General features: G+C 36.3%; 1 protein-coding gene across 1 annotated transcript in view; it reads left to right on the forward strand.

The window, feature by feature from the left end:
- Positions 1–16,703, forward strand: part of RP1 (RP1 axonemal microtubule associated) — a 297,701-nt gene that overhangs the window by 157,480 nt on the left and 123,518 nt on the right. Inside the window, exons 17-18 of the mRNA XM_040626106.1 lie at positions 9,102–9,298; positions 13,589–13,675. Coding sequence (XP_040482040.1) covers positions 9,102–9,298; positions 13,589–13,675 — 284 coding nt within the window. The remainder of the gene's footprint in view (positions 1–9,101; positions 9,299–13,588; positions 13,676–16,703) is intronic.

Here is a 16,703-nt window from a genome sequence, read left to right on the forward strand (position 1 = left end):
GTTTGATGTTTATAATACAATATTGTCACCTATAATCACTATACTGTACATTAGATCTTTAGGTCTTATTTACCTACTAGTTGCAAGTTTGTACCCTTAAACATCTCTTCTATTCTGACCCCTGACCCTCAAGCCCTTGGTAACCACCATCTGGCTTTCTGTTTTTATAAGTTAAGCTTTTTTTTTAGATTCCACATATAAATGGTATTGTTTGGTATTTGTCTTTGTCTGACTTATCTCACTTATCATAACTTTCTCAGGGTCCATCCATGTTGTTGGAAATGATAGGATTTCCTTCTTTCCCATGGCTTTCACATCTCCTTTATCTATTCATCTGTTGATGTGCACCTAGATTGTTTCCATATCTTGGGTACTATGAAAATGCTGCAATAAACATGTAAGTGCATATATCTCTTCAATATCCTGTTTTAATTTCCTTTGGATACTTACTGAGAAGTGGAGTTGCTGAAAAATATGGTAGTTCTATTTTCAATTTTTTGACAAATCTCTGTACTGTTTGCTACAGTGGTGCTACCAATTTAAACATTCCCACCAAGAGTGCATGAGGGTTCCCTTTTCTCCATATCTTCGCCAATACTTATCTCTTGTCTTCTTGATGATAGCCATCCTCACTGGTATGAGGTGCTATCTCATGGTCTTGATTTGCACTTTCTTGGTGATGAGTGATATTGAGCATTTTTATGTACCTGTTGGGCATTTGGGTATCTTTTCTGGAAGAAATGTCTATTTATTCTTCTTTCCCTTTTGTAATTAGATTGTTTTTCTGTTATTGAGTTGTATTATTTCTTTATGTGTTTTGGATTTTAACCCCATTTTTTTTTATATCATTGTTACATTTTTAAGGACTAGAAAGTGTAAGTTTTAGAATGAGGCTGGAAAGAAAAATGATAAAATTAGACCTCATGATAAATATAAACCTTTTCAAATCATTCTTTCATGTAATAAATTATGAAATATGCATTCTGTGCCTACTAAATATCAGATGTAAAGAAATACAGTGATGGGTAAAATGGGCTTGGTCTTTGACTTCTTGAAGTTTACACTCTAGTGAGCCAGATAAATATTAACCACACAAAAATAAAAGGTTAAAAACTGATAAATGAGATATGGGGAACATTCAGGGCATGCTAGGCAAAAATAAAATTTAAGTTATTAATTCATTATAGAAAGACTTGTAAGTCCTTTGTTTTGTTTTAAATTTTTATTTAAATTCTAATTAGTTAACATACAGTGTAATATCAGGTTCAGGTATACAATATATTGATTCAGCATGTCCATATGATACCTGGTGCTCATCATAACAAGTGCACTCCTCTGATAAAGGGCTAGTATGCAAAATATATAAATAACTTATGAAACTCAACACCCCCAAAAGGAATGATACAATTAAAAAATGGGCAGAAGACATGAGTAAACATTTTTCCAAAGAAGACATACAGATGGACAACAGACACATAAAAAGATGCTCAACATCATTCATTATCAGGGAAATACAAATCAAACTACAATGAAACATAACCTCATATCTTGTCAGAATAGCTAAAATCAACAACACAAAAGATGATAGGACATGAAATCCTGGAAATTCAGATGATAAAGCTTTCCTAATACAAATGCCATCTACAAAGTCTCCATGATTTGTTCAAATGTTGCCTTCTATGTAGTAGAAATGGCTTTTATACATCTATGACTTTAGATGGAAAAAAATATTCACATATGAATATTACCTAGAAGGGTCCCATTCATTCATCAGTAATTAGATCATGACCCTCTTTAGTTGTCTTTTACCTCTCAAACATCTGCAGTAGTTAAAAGTTGTTTCTTGTCAGAAATACCTTCCTCTTGGTTTTGCAATATAGCTGTCATGCTAGATAGATTTGCATTACATTAGCTATTCCTATTAAAATATATATTAATTGAAAAATACTTTAGAAAATTATTTCATATTTTTAAAATATCAAAAACTATCAGCTCATGAGGTTATGTTTGTCAATCTACTTTCAGGATAGGGCAAGATATATATAGTTGGAGGATTAGGTATTATAGATAAAATAAACCTGTTCTCTGTATTCAAAAGCTTGGTTTATTAAAAAAAAGGTGGATGTTTTTCTCATCAAGAGACAAAGATTTAGAAATTATAAATTACATATACAATAAATAGTGCTTTGGTAGTAGTAAATAGAGGTGTAGGGCCATTCTATTTGCAAGCTCTTCCTTTAGGGCTAAGTTGAATTTTAATATTAATTTTGTTAGGAAAATGGGGTTTGAGGAAGAAATTTAACGTTTTACAAAAATAGAATAGAATAATGAATTTCAATGTGCCCACTTGCCCAGCTTCAACAACTTTCAACATAAGACTAATTTTTTTAAAATATTTATTTATTTTAGAGAGAGAGAGCATGAGCAGGAGGGAGAGAGGGAGAAGGAGAGAGAAACTGAAGCATACTCTGTGCTGCACATGGAGCCCGACATGGGGCTTGATTCCAGGACCCTGAGGTCATAACCCAAGCTGAAACCAACTGTGCCACCCAGGCACCATGTGACTTCTTATTTTTATGAATGAGAAAACTGAGGCCCAGGAAGATGAATGTGGTTGAAGTCTCACCTCTAGATTGAGGGGAACATACTCTGTCCACAGGAATTTGAGCATTGCAGTGTGGCAGCCATACCAGTCCTTAATCTGCTGGTGGTGGTGTCTCACTGCTGTTGCTAAGCAAGGCCTAATCTGTGCCAAAGTCTCAGCCATATCATATACGTTCTTTAAACCTATTTAGATGCCAACACTTTAAAAAGCAAACAAAAAAATATTTGGGCAAAGAAAATGTGAAATCTGTTACCAAGTTGAGGTCTTCCTTAGAAGCAGTCATAGTAAATTAAGTTTATTCTGAAAAAAAATGTAAAACACATAAAGGAAAAAGTTAAAATTATATCATTTTATTACTCTCCAAAAAGCGGTTTAGATACATACATATATACACATATAGGTTTTGTTGGGTACAGTTTTGTAATCTGCTTTTCAGCTAATAGGATATAGTAAGGATTTCATAACATTACTTATATAAAATAATTTAATAGCTGTAAACAATCCACTGTATAGATGTCCTATACCATATTTACCTAGTTTCTTATTATGGAACATTTTTTCAAAAATTTTTAAGTATAACTTGCAATGGGCACTCATCTGTATTTTGTGTTATTTCTTTAGAATAGAAATTATAAATAGAATTAGCAGTTAATGGCTTATATTAATTGTTCTTCCTCTTGTGATCTTAGTGTTTTTTTTTTTTAAAGATTTTATTTATTCGATAGAGATAGAGACAGCCAGTGAGAGAGGGAACACAAGCAGGGGGAGTGGGAGAGGAAGAAGCAGGCTCATAGTGGAGGAGCCTGACGTGGGGCTCGATCCCAGAATGCCGGGATCACGCCCTGAGCCGAAGGCAGACGCTTAACCGCTGTGCCACCCAGGCGCCCCTTAGTGTTTGTTTTTTAATATTAAATAAGCATTCAGCATCTAGAAAGAAGTATAGGTTTATTCTTTTGTGCTCATGCTATTGTAGTAAGTCACAATGGTGGTGTAAATTTTCATTTATCATAGAATGAGGTTTTGAAGGGACTTTCGACCTGGCAAAAGCAATGTAGAAGTTCACGTAGAGGATGCAGAAATAAGACACGCAATTTTAAGTAATCCTAATCAGTTGAAAGTACCTCTCTTTGTTGAGAAGAAAACCTACCCCTCATAAACTCTTCTGAGCCATAAAAAGTCAACAACCTGTCCTATAAAATAAATCTTGATGTTTCTTCTGAGTATATTCTAATTTCTTTTTAGTATATTCTTCTTAATATATAAATATACTAAAAAGTGGATTCTTAGTGTTTCCTTTTAGTATATCCTCTTCTATTTGAAATATACATTTTTAATAGTTTCTCCTAATATATGTTCTCTAAATTCTTTACCTTTATGAATATTTCCTTTAAAGTGTGATTCTCCAAGTAGGAGCCTATCTTTTTGTATAGTCTGAATAGTTAGAATAATGGTATTCCTTTAATGTGGACTCCATGCATCTGTTAATATGGTCTTGGCTTGGAGTACATGTTGTAGGCATTGTTATTGCACTCTTGGTATATATTAAGATCATTAGGATGTTGTATTCAGATCCTTTCACTGAAAAATATATAACTGATTTTTTGAATCAAAAAGCAGACCTTTACTTTGATACCAGTTAGTTTTTATCTTCTTGATACTGGTCCAACATTCTAACATGTTGAAATAGTTTTGATTATTTGATCTTGTTTTCTGTTAGCTATCCCCACCAGCTTTGTGCTTCTGTGCTTTCTATAAATGCCTATTATACCTTAAGTCAAGAAACTGATAAATTTGTGAATAAAATAAGACTATTCATGTTAATTTGGTAAAATAGATATTTTTACATTGCAAGATACCTATAGAGAAGATGCTTAACTTATTTTTTTCCAGATGATTTTGGGGTTAAATAATAGCCACTTTTCTGATACCACCAAATATTGATGGACATTTGTTTTCAATATTCATGTTAATTTGGTAAAATAGATATTTTTACATTGCAAGATACCTATAGAGAAGATGCTTAACTTATTTTTTTCCAGATGATTTTGGGGTTAAATAATAGCCACTTTTCTGATACCACCAAATATTGATGGACATTTGTTTTCAATTTCTGCTTTACATTTTAGTATAAATCAGCATTCTCAAATGCTGTCTTGAAAAAGTACACAAAAGTTTACACCATTTGTCTTTTTATGCCCATGTTCTCTGATGGTGATTCATGTTTTTGGTGGACCTCAACTTTGATCAATCCATGAACCATTTGAATCAGCTAATTTGTTATTTATTTCTGTGAGTGATTTTTTTCTTTCTCTAGAGCTTCAAAAGATCGACAGTACAATGGTAGCTTAGCTTTTTTTTTTTTTTCCTTTTGGCTGAGTCAACCTGAGTGGTACTTAATTAAAATGTTCTGTCACCCATATGAAGCTCATTTTTAGTCATCTGAATACATTTTAGGTACTGTAAATTTTATTCAGGGAGACCCTGATAGAGTCTGTTGATTAATCCAGAGTTGCCCTCAGATATTCTCCCAGCCTGGAATATTTTAAACCTCTAGTCACAATAACAACTGCTTTTATGGTTCTCAAATGGATACATTTATGGCCTGAGACTAATGGACTTTGGTTTATTTCCAAAAGATCAGGGCATTAGATGGAATTCATATTTAATTGATGGCAGCATGAACTTTGATACATTATCCTATATTATAGATTATAACATTCTGTCATCAATATTTGTAACATGAATGCACACCAGCGATGTGCCATGTTTGTGCAAATGTGTTGTTTGTGAAAATGTTAGAGAATGAAGAAGAGGTTTTAGAAACCATTAGTTTTCAGATTAAATCAGACAAACTACACATATGCACACATACACACATGTGCATGCATGTGTATGTACTTGCATATAGACATCAAAAAGCTTAAACCAAGTAAAGGTGGTCTATTGACCATGTTCCAGGCTTTGGTTGTTCACTATTCAGTGTTCATTGTTTGTCCTCTGGCCTTCCTGTCTCAGTCCTCCCTGCTACATATGGCTCACCCTGTTTCACATGGATCTTTCTAATACTCAGATCATATCACCACCGTACTTGAGAATATTGACTGCCTCCCTATTGCCTACACAAGGGTGTGCCATCTCCCTTCCAACTTGCCCAGTACCTTTCATGATCTCACTGTTTCTCCTTTTCTCCCATAATATCTCATGTGATGTCATGTTCAGCCACTTATCACCTTGCACAGCTCTTCATTATGCCTGCTATTTTATTTTTTTTTAATTCTTTTTTAAAAGATTTTATTTATTTGACAGAGATAGAGACAGCCAGCGAGAGAGGGAACACAAGCAGGGGGAGTGGGAAAGGAAGAAGCAGGCTCATAGCGGAGGAGCCTGATGTGGGGCTCGATCCTGGAATGCTGGGATCACGCCCTGAGCCGAAGGCGGACGCTTTAACCGCTGTGCCACCCAGGCGCCCCAATTGCCTGCTATTTTAAGCCTCTGTACATACTGGGTATGCTGTTCCCTCTATCTGGAATGCCCTTCCCTTCTGCTTTCCACAAAATTCTGATTCATCCTTTTGCCTTCCTCAATGAAGACTTTCCTGCCCCCCCCCACAGTTAATTACACCTTATTCTGCTACATCTGAAATTTCTAGTACTTTTGTTGTCTGTGAATGGGTCTGCATGTTTGAAATCCAAATATTTATGTCTGTCTTCCCTGCCAAGTAGTGTGTATCTCTGAGGTGAGACTCTCATTGATTTCATTTATCTTTCAAACTTAATCTGTGCCATTAATTTTTAGAGAGCAATGAACCTAACACAGTACCCAGGAAATAACAGGAACTAAATAAAATTTTCTTGAATTGAGTAAAAATGGTCCTTCTAGATGACTCAAATATTTATTAGATATTGAGTAAATGATTAGCATCCTAAACTACTAACCTAGATCGCTAATTACTTTCTGGCACTCATAGATATGCTACAGTGTTTTCGTCAGCAGAGATCTGACTGCCCTCTTGTCTAGAGTCTGAAAAAATTCCAGTGTGTTTGTGAGGTTCCTGATCATGCTTGACTGGAAATAGCAGGCAGGGCATTTAAGTGTTCACCTACAATGTTTGAGTTTTGAAAATCAGATTGTGTCATAACATTTTGTTGGACGAATTTTTGTGCTCATTTCCAGGTCAGCTACCTTTAATATTACATCCAGCATCGCATGGGACTCAAACCTGGTTTGCCTAACTTTGACATCTTTGCTACCGCCTGTGTAATTCTGGACCAAATATTTAACCTCTGAGTCCCAGTTTCTCCACTTGGTTAGTAAGGGACAGTATCTCAGAACTAGTAAGAGGATTGAATAAGGTTGACATGATAATAAAATTAAGTTTTTAGGACAGCGTTTAGCATAGAATAAAATGTGTTCTGGTGAGCTGTGTTTAGATACACCCATCCAGCTTGGAGTACAGAGGCTTTGGAGTCAGACATTCCATCATTTACTTATTATAGGATTTGGGCATATTATTTAACCTCTGCTTCTTTTCCTTATCTTAAAATGGGTATCATAACTTGACTTACCTCATAGAGTGAGAAATGAATATGAAGCATCCAACACAGAGCCTAGCTTGTAGTAGGAGCTTAATAAATGGTGATTATTATTATGATTGGAAGAAAAATGGCTGCTGTTACAGAAATTGCCCAAGAAAGTAAAGAGATGGCAACTCTAAAAAATGAAGGCCACTTCTTTCTTAGTATTTACAATTTTCTGTATAATTTTTATTTTAAAATTTGTTCATTATGGCAGGATATAATTACAATAGACCCTCTTTGTCTGCAGGGGATATGTTCTAAGACCCCCAGCAATGCCTGAAACCACAGATAGTACCAAACCCTATACATGTGATTTTTTAAAAAAGATTTTATTTATTTATTTGACAGAGAGACAGCCATCGAGAGAGGGAACACAAGCAGGGGGAGCGGGAGAGGAAGAAGCAGGCTCCTAGCGGAGGAGCCTGATGTGGGGCTCGATCCCAGAGCACCGGGATCACGCCCTGAGCCGAAGGCAGACGCTTAATGACTGCACCACCCAGGCGCCCCGTGACTTTTTTCCTATACATATATACCTATGATGATTAAGTTTAACCTGTAAATTAGGTACAGTAAGAGATTAATAACAATAATAGAATAATTATACAAATATACTATAATTAATAAATTTACATGAATGTCATCTCTCTTTCTCTGAAAATATCTTATTGTGCTGTACTCACCATACTCACCCTTCTTCTTGTGATGGTGTGAGATGATAAAATGCCCATGTGATGAGATTGAGTAATGTGAGTGACGTAGGCATTGTGACCTAGTGTTAGGCTACTATTGACCATATGACCAGACATCTACTTTCTGACTTTAGTTGACCTCGGGTAACTGAAGCCATGGGAAAGCAAAACTACAGATGATGGGGACTACTGGAGTTATTTGCTGGGTTTGTTGTCATCATTGTTGATACTGTGTTGGTAAGATCCTGGGTGCTGCCTTGGGTTGCCTATGGTTTCAAACCACAGAACTAAAGGTAGGAAGAGCCAAAGAAGTCATGGCTTCAAGGAACTTTTAACCATTTGTCATAAGAAAATTGATTTCATTACTTAAGTCTGGGATGGTTCTACATGGAAATTTCAGCTAAGAATTAGTCCAAACAGCAGTGCAGAATAGCTTGGGAGAGGCTGTCAGCACTGCATGCCACAACATCTTCTTAGGTGAGGAAACAGGTTTTAAAGACAGTGGAAAGAAGACAGCAATTTTAGTTGGGGACTTCACTTCATGAGCCTCTCTTATAAATGTGGAGTGGCCATCTGGGAACTGCTGGCTGATAGGGGCTGCCTTGTGAAACACTGCTGCTGCAAAGTCCCCGTGCTCACAGACTAACCTGCTCTAAGCACCTCAGAAACCATTTGCATTTGTGAAATTCTACCTTTAGCTTTAAATCCTTTCATTGCCCTCTGTAATAGGTTTTTTTTTTTTTCAGAAAAATCTCAGAAAATTTTTTATTTCAGAAAAAATCTCATTGCCATTTTTACATTTCATTTGAAAAGGTTTTAATTCTACTTTTGTTGTTGTTGTTGTTATTTTACACTGTAGCAGTTCTGCCTAAAAATTCCGTAAGCCAGGCAGGCAACTTTATGAAGAATCTGTGGAGACAGAACTGCAAATTCTAGCACACATCCATGTTGTAGTGTTGAGGACAAGTGAAAGATTGCCAGGTATTTCAGATGTTTATTGTGCTAATTTAATTTACTTCAGTAGTTCAGTTTCAGTTGACCAGAACCTTGCTGTGAGGAGACAAGCACAAATCAACTCCCTGGAGTTGAGCCGTTCAGTGGTTCAATGCTTCCCTGCCCTGCCCCTCCCCTCCTCTGTTTTGATGTCCTTGGGCTCCATGTGACAAAGGATTCTGTCAGCCTAATGTTGCATCTGATCTGCCACTAATGCCTTTTTCCCCCCCATCGAAGAAATCAGACCTTTCCAAGGAAGTAAGACTCTTCTCTTGGAAGATGAATGGAAGGTGTTAGTGCTGACGGGAAATACAGGGACTCAAGCCAATGTCACACTCCGGGTGTATGGAGATGAAGGAGTCCGTGGACCGATAAGTCTTAGCAAGGACAGCCCAGAGCAGCTTTTCCTTCCAAGACAGGAGGATGAGTTTCGGGTAAACAATATTGGCAGTAATACTGTTTTTGAACATCCCAAATTTATTTCTGTAATACAGAGGGGTGTGGTTGTGTGTGTGTGTGTGTGTATGTGTGTTTGTGTAGGAATGGGTGTGTCCTATGTAAAATAAATCTCTGGTCTCCTAAAATCCCCACAAGTTATCCTAATGCCTATTGTAATCATCTGAGGAAACATTTTTTTCTTCACATATCTTATACAAGCAAAGAAAGCTATAGAAGAAAATTGCTTTCTTTAAAGGCAATTAGTTTTAGGCCATTGGTTTGAAACTGGCCCCATAAACCATCGACCTCAACTCAAATTATAACCAGATTATAAGCCATTTAAAAATTCTTCTGGTAATGAAAACCTTATTTTGTATACTGCATATACAAGTATATGAGATGTTGCTCAGCTAAGCAGTATGTGTGTGAGATCATTTTCTTGGCATCTTCAGATGCCATACTTTGAAGCTCTGCCCATGCCCATTTGAATATCTCTCTTCTTAGCATCAGAGAACATGGGGCTGAATTATTTTGAGTATCACTGGTTGCCTCTCCTAGTTCCTCAGGGCTTTGGACAAATTTCAATTAGGACAATTACATTCCACTTCACTAACTCACCCCAGCCCCACAGATTGCACTGTTAAACAGCAGTTGTTCTCCTTGGAGAATATCCCTTTTGTATCCTAACACTGCATAGAGAATAGCAAATGATTGAGGCCAACTCGAGTCACCAGGAAGCCAAGGCCGTTTGAGGCTGCAGTGCTTAGCAAACAATAATCCCAAAGTGGTTTCCACATCTTCAGACCTGAGTCTGCCATTCCACTTTTACAATCATTAATCTTGTAGTGAAGAAAAGCAGTCATGCAGTCATGAAGGAGCACATTGGCTCAATGCACAGGCAGTCATACCTCATACAACATATGCATTTCAAAAGATTATTTGAAGACAATTGTTTAGAACTCAGAGGCTTGTATGGTTCCATCCCTAGGCTACTCCACAAAAGTCTATTATTACCCATAATGTACCTGTGGCGTGTGTATGTATGTGCTGGCAAATCGTGTCAATGTTTTTCTGGAAACATTTACTCAGAATTCAGTCTTAGAATGAATGGTATAGATTCTCAGTCTTGATTGCACATTCAGTCACCTGGGAGCTGTAAAAACTACTGATGCCTGGTTCCACCTCCAGAGATTCTGGTTTATTTTGTTTAGGGAGCAGCCTGGACATTGAGGGTTTTAGAAGCTCCCTAAGTGATTCCAAAGTGCAACCAAGTCTGAGAATCCCAGTTATAGTATTAGACTGTAACTCTGGTGAGCTGGATTAGAGACCTAGCTTACCATATATTCACCATGTGACCTTGGCTATGTCAGTTATTTTCTCCAGGCCAGCATTATTTTTACATATAGAATGGAAGCAATGATATGGTTTTTTTTCCCCTAAATTTCAGGGTAGTCTGAAATTTATAAGAGAGAGAAAATATATATACATTTTAAAAATTCTATTGACATATAAGAAATGCAGTAAATTGGTGAAGAACAGAGGCCTTGGAATTATGGAGACCAGGTTGAAAGTCAGATTGACCACTCATTAGTTCTGTGACCGTGAACAGATTGCTTATCCTCATTAATCTTTAATTTCCTTCTTAGTAAGGAGTGAGAGGCAGGTAATAATACTAACTTAAAAGGCTATTTGTAAAAAAATGTTTGGGAATGTGTGCCTCACACACTGCCCCTGGTAGATGGGAAGTGCTCTACTAACTACAGATGTTGCAGTTACCAAGGACTCTCTCTCTCCTGGTCAATAGCAACAGCATGTTTTCTTCTAGCTTCTAGCTTCTATTTACTGTGAAGTGAGAGCAGGGACTTACCCAGATCCAAACTACTACCTCAGTGTCAAGAGACTCAGGGATGGCTATGAACACCCCCTAGGAGTCTAAGGCCTTGTAAACATGACCAGCAACATGGGCATCAGCTGGAAGCTGGTTAGACATGAGGAATCTTAGGCCCCACCTCAGATCTGCTGAGTCAGAATCTGTATTTTAACATGATTCCCAGGTAATCTGTGTATACACAGATAATGTTTGAGAAGTACCGGTCTAGGGTTTTAAGGAATAATGGGCCTCTTGGTAGTCTGAAAACCTTAAATCAGGATGAGGCAGCTCATACCTATACTCTCTCACTTTTGTGGGCATTGACTCCCTTGTTCTTCACTGGCATCACCTGCAACTTCTGTATTAGTCTTTTATTCTCTTTTCCTGCTTTCCAATCCCAAAGTGAACACTTAATTTTTTTTTTGAGGACGGTGTGGCATTTTTGATCAAACAGGCTTCGGTCAGAATTTTACCTTTGACCTGTGTATCCTGCTATGTATCCTTAGATAAATTACTTAGTCTCTTTGAGTCTTTAAAGAGCTTTACTCTTCACAGAGCTATGTACAGATTGGAAGAGACCATATATGCCAAGCACTTGCTCCCTGGCTGGCACATAGCTGAGCTCATTGCATGGTAGTTATATTCTCCAGAAATAACAGGAAGACAGTCATGAAGTCATGTATGCTATAACCTGACTGTTCAGTTAGCCCTTTACTTTTTCACTTAGAATGTGTGGAGAGAGAAAGTTTACACTTCCAAAGAGATATCTAATGGCTGGCTTAACTTTTGGAGAGAAACTAGGCCCGCAGTGCAGGATAACTTCTTACTTCCTCTAGTGGGAAGAGCTAGCTTCTGTGTTCTGCCACCAAGATCAGCTCTGGGAATAGAAAGTGAGGAGAAGTGTTGTGGGGGATTAACAGCCTCTTTTCCTCTCTCCCAGTCAATGCCAGCATAGTCCTTCTTGACCTGGTGATATAATAGCTCCATCAGCTAGTTGGTCTAGATGCTACAGTTTACGGGGGAAAGTAGTTGTGGTGGTGGACCCTTAAAAAAAGAATTTCTGGGGGCATCTGGGTGTCTCAGTTGGTTGAAGTGACTGACTTTTGATTTCGGCTCAGGTCATGATGTCAGGGTCATGGGACTGAGCTCTGTGTCGGGCTCTGCGCTTAGTACAGAGGCTGCTTGTCCCTCTTCCACAGCTCCTCACCCTGCTCCCCCTCTCTCTCTCTCTCACTCTAAAATAAATAAATAAAATCTTTTAAAAAGGAGAATTTCTAAGTGTGGGAAATGGGTATGCAAGAGGAATTCTGATGGCTTCTGGGTCACTTGACTATCCCAGCTCTTTAGGGGTAGTTTATAGGTAGACAATGATATAAGTCAACTATAATATCCAAGTTCTTTTATATATTCATATCTGTAGTCTGTGGAGATAGAGGAGTACCTATAGTAGAAATAATGATTATGGATATTATTTAAGCTATTAAATAGCAAAATGGTATATTGCCTTTTTTTAATCCTCACAGTTCAATGTCCTGGACATATCTTATTACACTGAAAATGTCTGCTTATAAATCTATCTCCCTTACCAGACTGTAAATTTTTCTATGATAGGAACTATGCCATCATGTTTATATTTGTATAACTTGTAGCCTTGCATAATGCTTACATTACTGTGCTAAATAAATATTTCTTTAGTTAAACTGAAAATTGTATGCAATAGACATTATGTCCATCCAACAGATAAAGAAATTGAGATTCAGAGTTGTACAATACCATATTTTATTCAGGTTGCAATAGCCAGGATACCAATTGAGCTCAAAATGATTCCCAAGCCAGTTCTTTATAATGCTACCTGGATTAACAAATACTCTTGGGACATTTCAAAAACTAACCAAGTATACATACTCTGTGGGCAGGTTTGTTTCTTGTCCTTGAACTTTGAACATCTATGTTGTAGTTTATAATCAAACGAGCGGATTTTCAGAGTAAAAGCAAGTTCTAGATTCACGATACTTTTCCCTAAGCTTGTAGAAATAGCTATATTTAGCTTTGATGAAAATTGCTTTTTTTTTCTTTTTAAAATAAGAGCCCATCTTTGGGCGCAGCTCAGAAGATGTTGGCTTCCAGTGAGAAATGTGTGGTAATCAGAGAGCTGAGCATATGTATGTTCTTTATCTTATTCTTTCATCTGACTCCTTCTGCATATTTTTAGTCAAGTCTCGTGATTTTTCTATTTCATATTCTGTCTGTGGAGTCCACTAGTGGCTTCATTGCTAGACTCTCAGAGGTTCCCTGAGAGCTTTCCAGTTATTAGCAACAACAAAAAAATGCACTTAGTAAGAAGAAGAAAATGAATTTTTTAATGTGCTTAATTTTAAACACTCTGCTAATTGTTTCTTCATTGCATGTCATTCAGGTTGAAATAAGAAGCATCGGAAAAATATGTAAGATCAGGCTAGGGCATGCTGGCACTAGCGAGCAGCCTGAGTGGAGCTTACAGAGGGTAATGGTTTTTATTTTGTGTTTAATATTACTCTATTATGAAAAGAAGGAAACAGGTTTTTTGAAGCAATGAGAAAGATAACATATTTTCCTAATTATTGTAAATAATGTGAACACAATTTTTGTGGTTATAACATTCTAAACAAATAGGGTTCATCTTTGTGAAGTTCTTAAAAATAGCATTTTTATAGTTATATTTAAAAAGGTAATCTGTGTTCATGGAAGAAGATCTGAAGAATATAGTCAGGTATAAGAAAAAAATGAGTTGTTATTTATTGATCATTTGATGACCACTGGGGTTGTTCACTTTCTTCCAGTCTTTTGTATGAATCATTTTCTTGAACTCACTTTCTTTCTCTGTACATACACCTACATACACACACACATGTTTATATATAAATATATGCTATATATTTATACATATAAATACATATAAAGATACGAATATATTATATGCACATTTACACATACACATATATACACACATTTATATATAGTTCTCCCTTTAATGAAATTGAATCATACTATGTATGTATTTTGGGATCCTGCCTTTTCTTTATTTTTTATTTTTTATTTAATCATGGCAATAACAATAGCAATAATAATGTGTTTGCTAAGTTCTTACCATATGCTATATGCCTTATGAATACAACCATATTTTTGTTACCTAAACAACTCTTTGATTTAGGTACCATGAGTATCCATTTGTATAGATGAGAAAACAGAGGCTCAATAAACTTGAATGATTTGGCTAAGATAACTTAGTAAAGGTCTTATTGTGTGTTAGACTCCAAGGATGGAGAACTTTTTAAAATTAAAATTCTATTTGAGTATAGTTGATATATATAAAGTTACTGAGATCTTAAGCACTATCATTGGGCCTTAAGTTTCTTTTAAAAAATAAATGGCAATTAAAATTTTCTAAAAGCCATGAGATTTCTGTATGGAAGCATAATTATTGTGGAGTCAGACGCTGTGGTTTGATTTCTAGAACATCTCTGCTTTCTAGCTTTAAATACCATGTCTGTCACTGATTCCTTTATAGTACATGGTATGTTACCTTAATATGTTTGAGGTTTAAAAAATTTTAATAAGTTTGATAGAATCTAGCAAATTTATCATTTTTCCATTTAAAATGTTTCTTAATTCTTATCTGTGATTTTTGTTATTGTATCCTTGATTGTATAATGAAAGTAAATGAAAAAATGTTAAATTTGCTGAAATGCATATTGCAGCATTTCTTACCACTTAACTAATACAATGAAAACTAGTATTCTAGTACAAGAACAGATAAGTATGTTCCAGTCAGTTAGACAAGAGGTACTTTCTGAGCACCTAATAAATGCCCTCTGTTAAGTAAATGCTGTAGAGAATGGGAAGAAACTATATGTTGGCTTTAAAGTTTCTCTATTCAGAAGCATTCAGAGGTTTCAAAGGAGAGACAGAAAGTGACCCTTTAGGAAGATGCAACACCCATGGAACTTGCAAAGTTTAGCAAAAATATAAATTCTGTACTTGTGAGTTACTGGGAAAGACGAGTCAGACGTTTTTGGAAGGAGCTCCCCGATAAGACTTCCCTTATCGGGCTATAGTCACTAGCACAGCTTTGCTTTCTCTGGGGCCTTTAAGTGAGAAGAGTATTCAGAGGGGTAGCAATATCACTATGTGATGATCCTCCAACAAGTATGGAAAACAGCCCCGAGATGGGCTCTCTGAGGAGGGAGTGCTCGGTCCTCAGAACCAAAGGAGGCATCGTCCGTCTTTGGGGTGGAGGCATAGGTTTCTATGAATATATTAGTCAAATCAGCAAATGAATTGAGCAACTAGAACTATGATTAAATTACCAAAGTGTTGGGGAATAAGGGACTTTTTCTATGGCTTAATTTTAAATTTTTTTTCATTTTAAATTAATTTCAAATTTATAAAAATATTATCAGAATGGAATAAAAACCAAAGTTTACCCAGAACCCAGTTAACATTGTACCCCATTTGTTTCATCATTCCCTGTTAAAATATCTGTGTGTGTGTGTGTGTGTGTGCGCGTGCGTATACCTGTGCATATTTCTCAATCATTTGAGAGATAGTTACAGATATGCTGCCCGTTGCCCATTAATTTTTTCAATGTTTATCTCCCCAAAACAAGGATTCAATCCAATGGTGAATTATGTTTAGTTGTCATGTTTCCTTAATCTCCTTCAATGTGGAAAGATTCTTCTGCCTTTCCTTGTCTGTCATAACCTTGATATATTTGAAGAGTACAGGCCCATTACTTTGTAAAATGTTTTCAGTTTGTGTTTGTCATGATTAGATTCAAATTATTCATTTTTGGCAGAAATTCCGCAGAAGGGATGGTGTGTTCCATTCAGCCTCATATTTAGAGGAACATAGTATCATTTCTTTCCCTGCCTGGTGATGTTCCCTTGGAGCAGTTGACTAGCGTGGTGTCTAGCACAATCCTTCAATATAAAATCCTATGTATTTTGTACTTATTAATTAATGATTAATCAATAGTATTCTTGGGGGAGACACTTTGTTCTCATAAAATTTTCACCTGCTAATTTTAGCATCTATTGATGATCCTTGCCAGAATCAATTATTGCTAGAACACCTGTCAAATGGGGGATTTTCTGATTATGTCATTATTTCTCCATTTATTATCTGTCATTCTACTACAAGGTAGAACTTTCTTTTCTCCCCCACCTAAAAATTTTATTTAATTTGTACAAGCATGAACTTAATGGATTCTTGTTTTGTTTGATAGGTTTAATCTGTTTTTATCATCCTTTATTTTGATGCTAAAATCATCCTACATTTGTCTAGTGGGAGACCATTCAAGCTCCTATTTTCTACTTCCTTTCCTGTCACCATCCATACTCTGAGTACTTCTTTACTTTTCTGGCACAAAAAGATATTTCAGGCTCATCTAATACTTTCTCCTCTCTAGCCCTGGTTTCTTTTAGTGGATGATGACATTTCAGAACTAGTGTTTGTGTGAGACACACAGAGAAGTTACTTTCCCCTCTAATGCC

Source organism: Ursus maritimus, unplaced genomic scaffold (genome assembly GCF_017311325.1).
Source record: "Ursus maritimus isolate PB19 unplaced genomic scaffold, ASM1731132v1 scaffold_9, whole genome shotgun sequence".
Classification (NCBI taxonomy): Eukaryota; Metazoa; Chordata; class Mammalia; order Carnivora; family Ursidae; genus Ursus; species Ursus maritimus.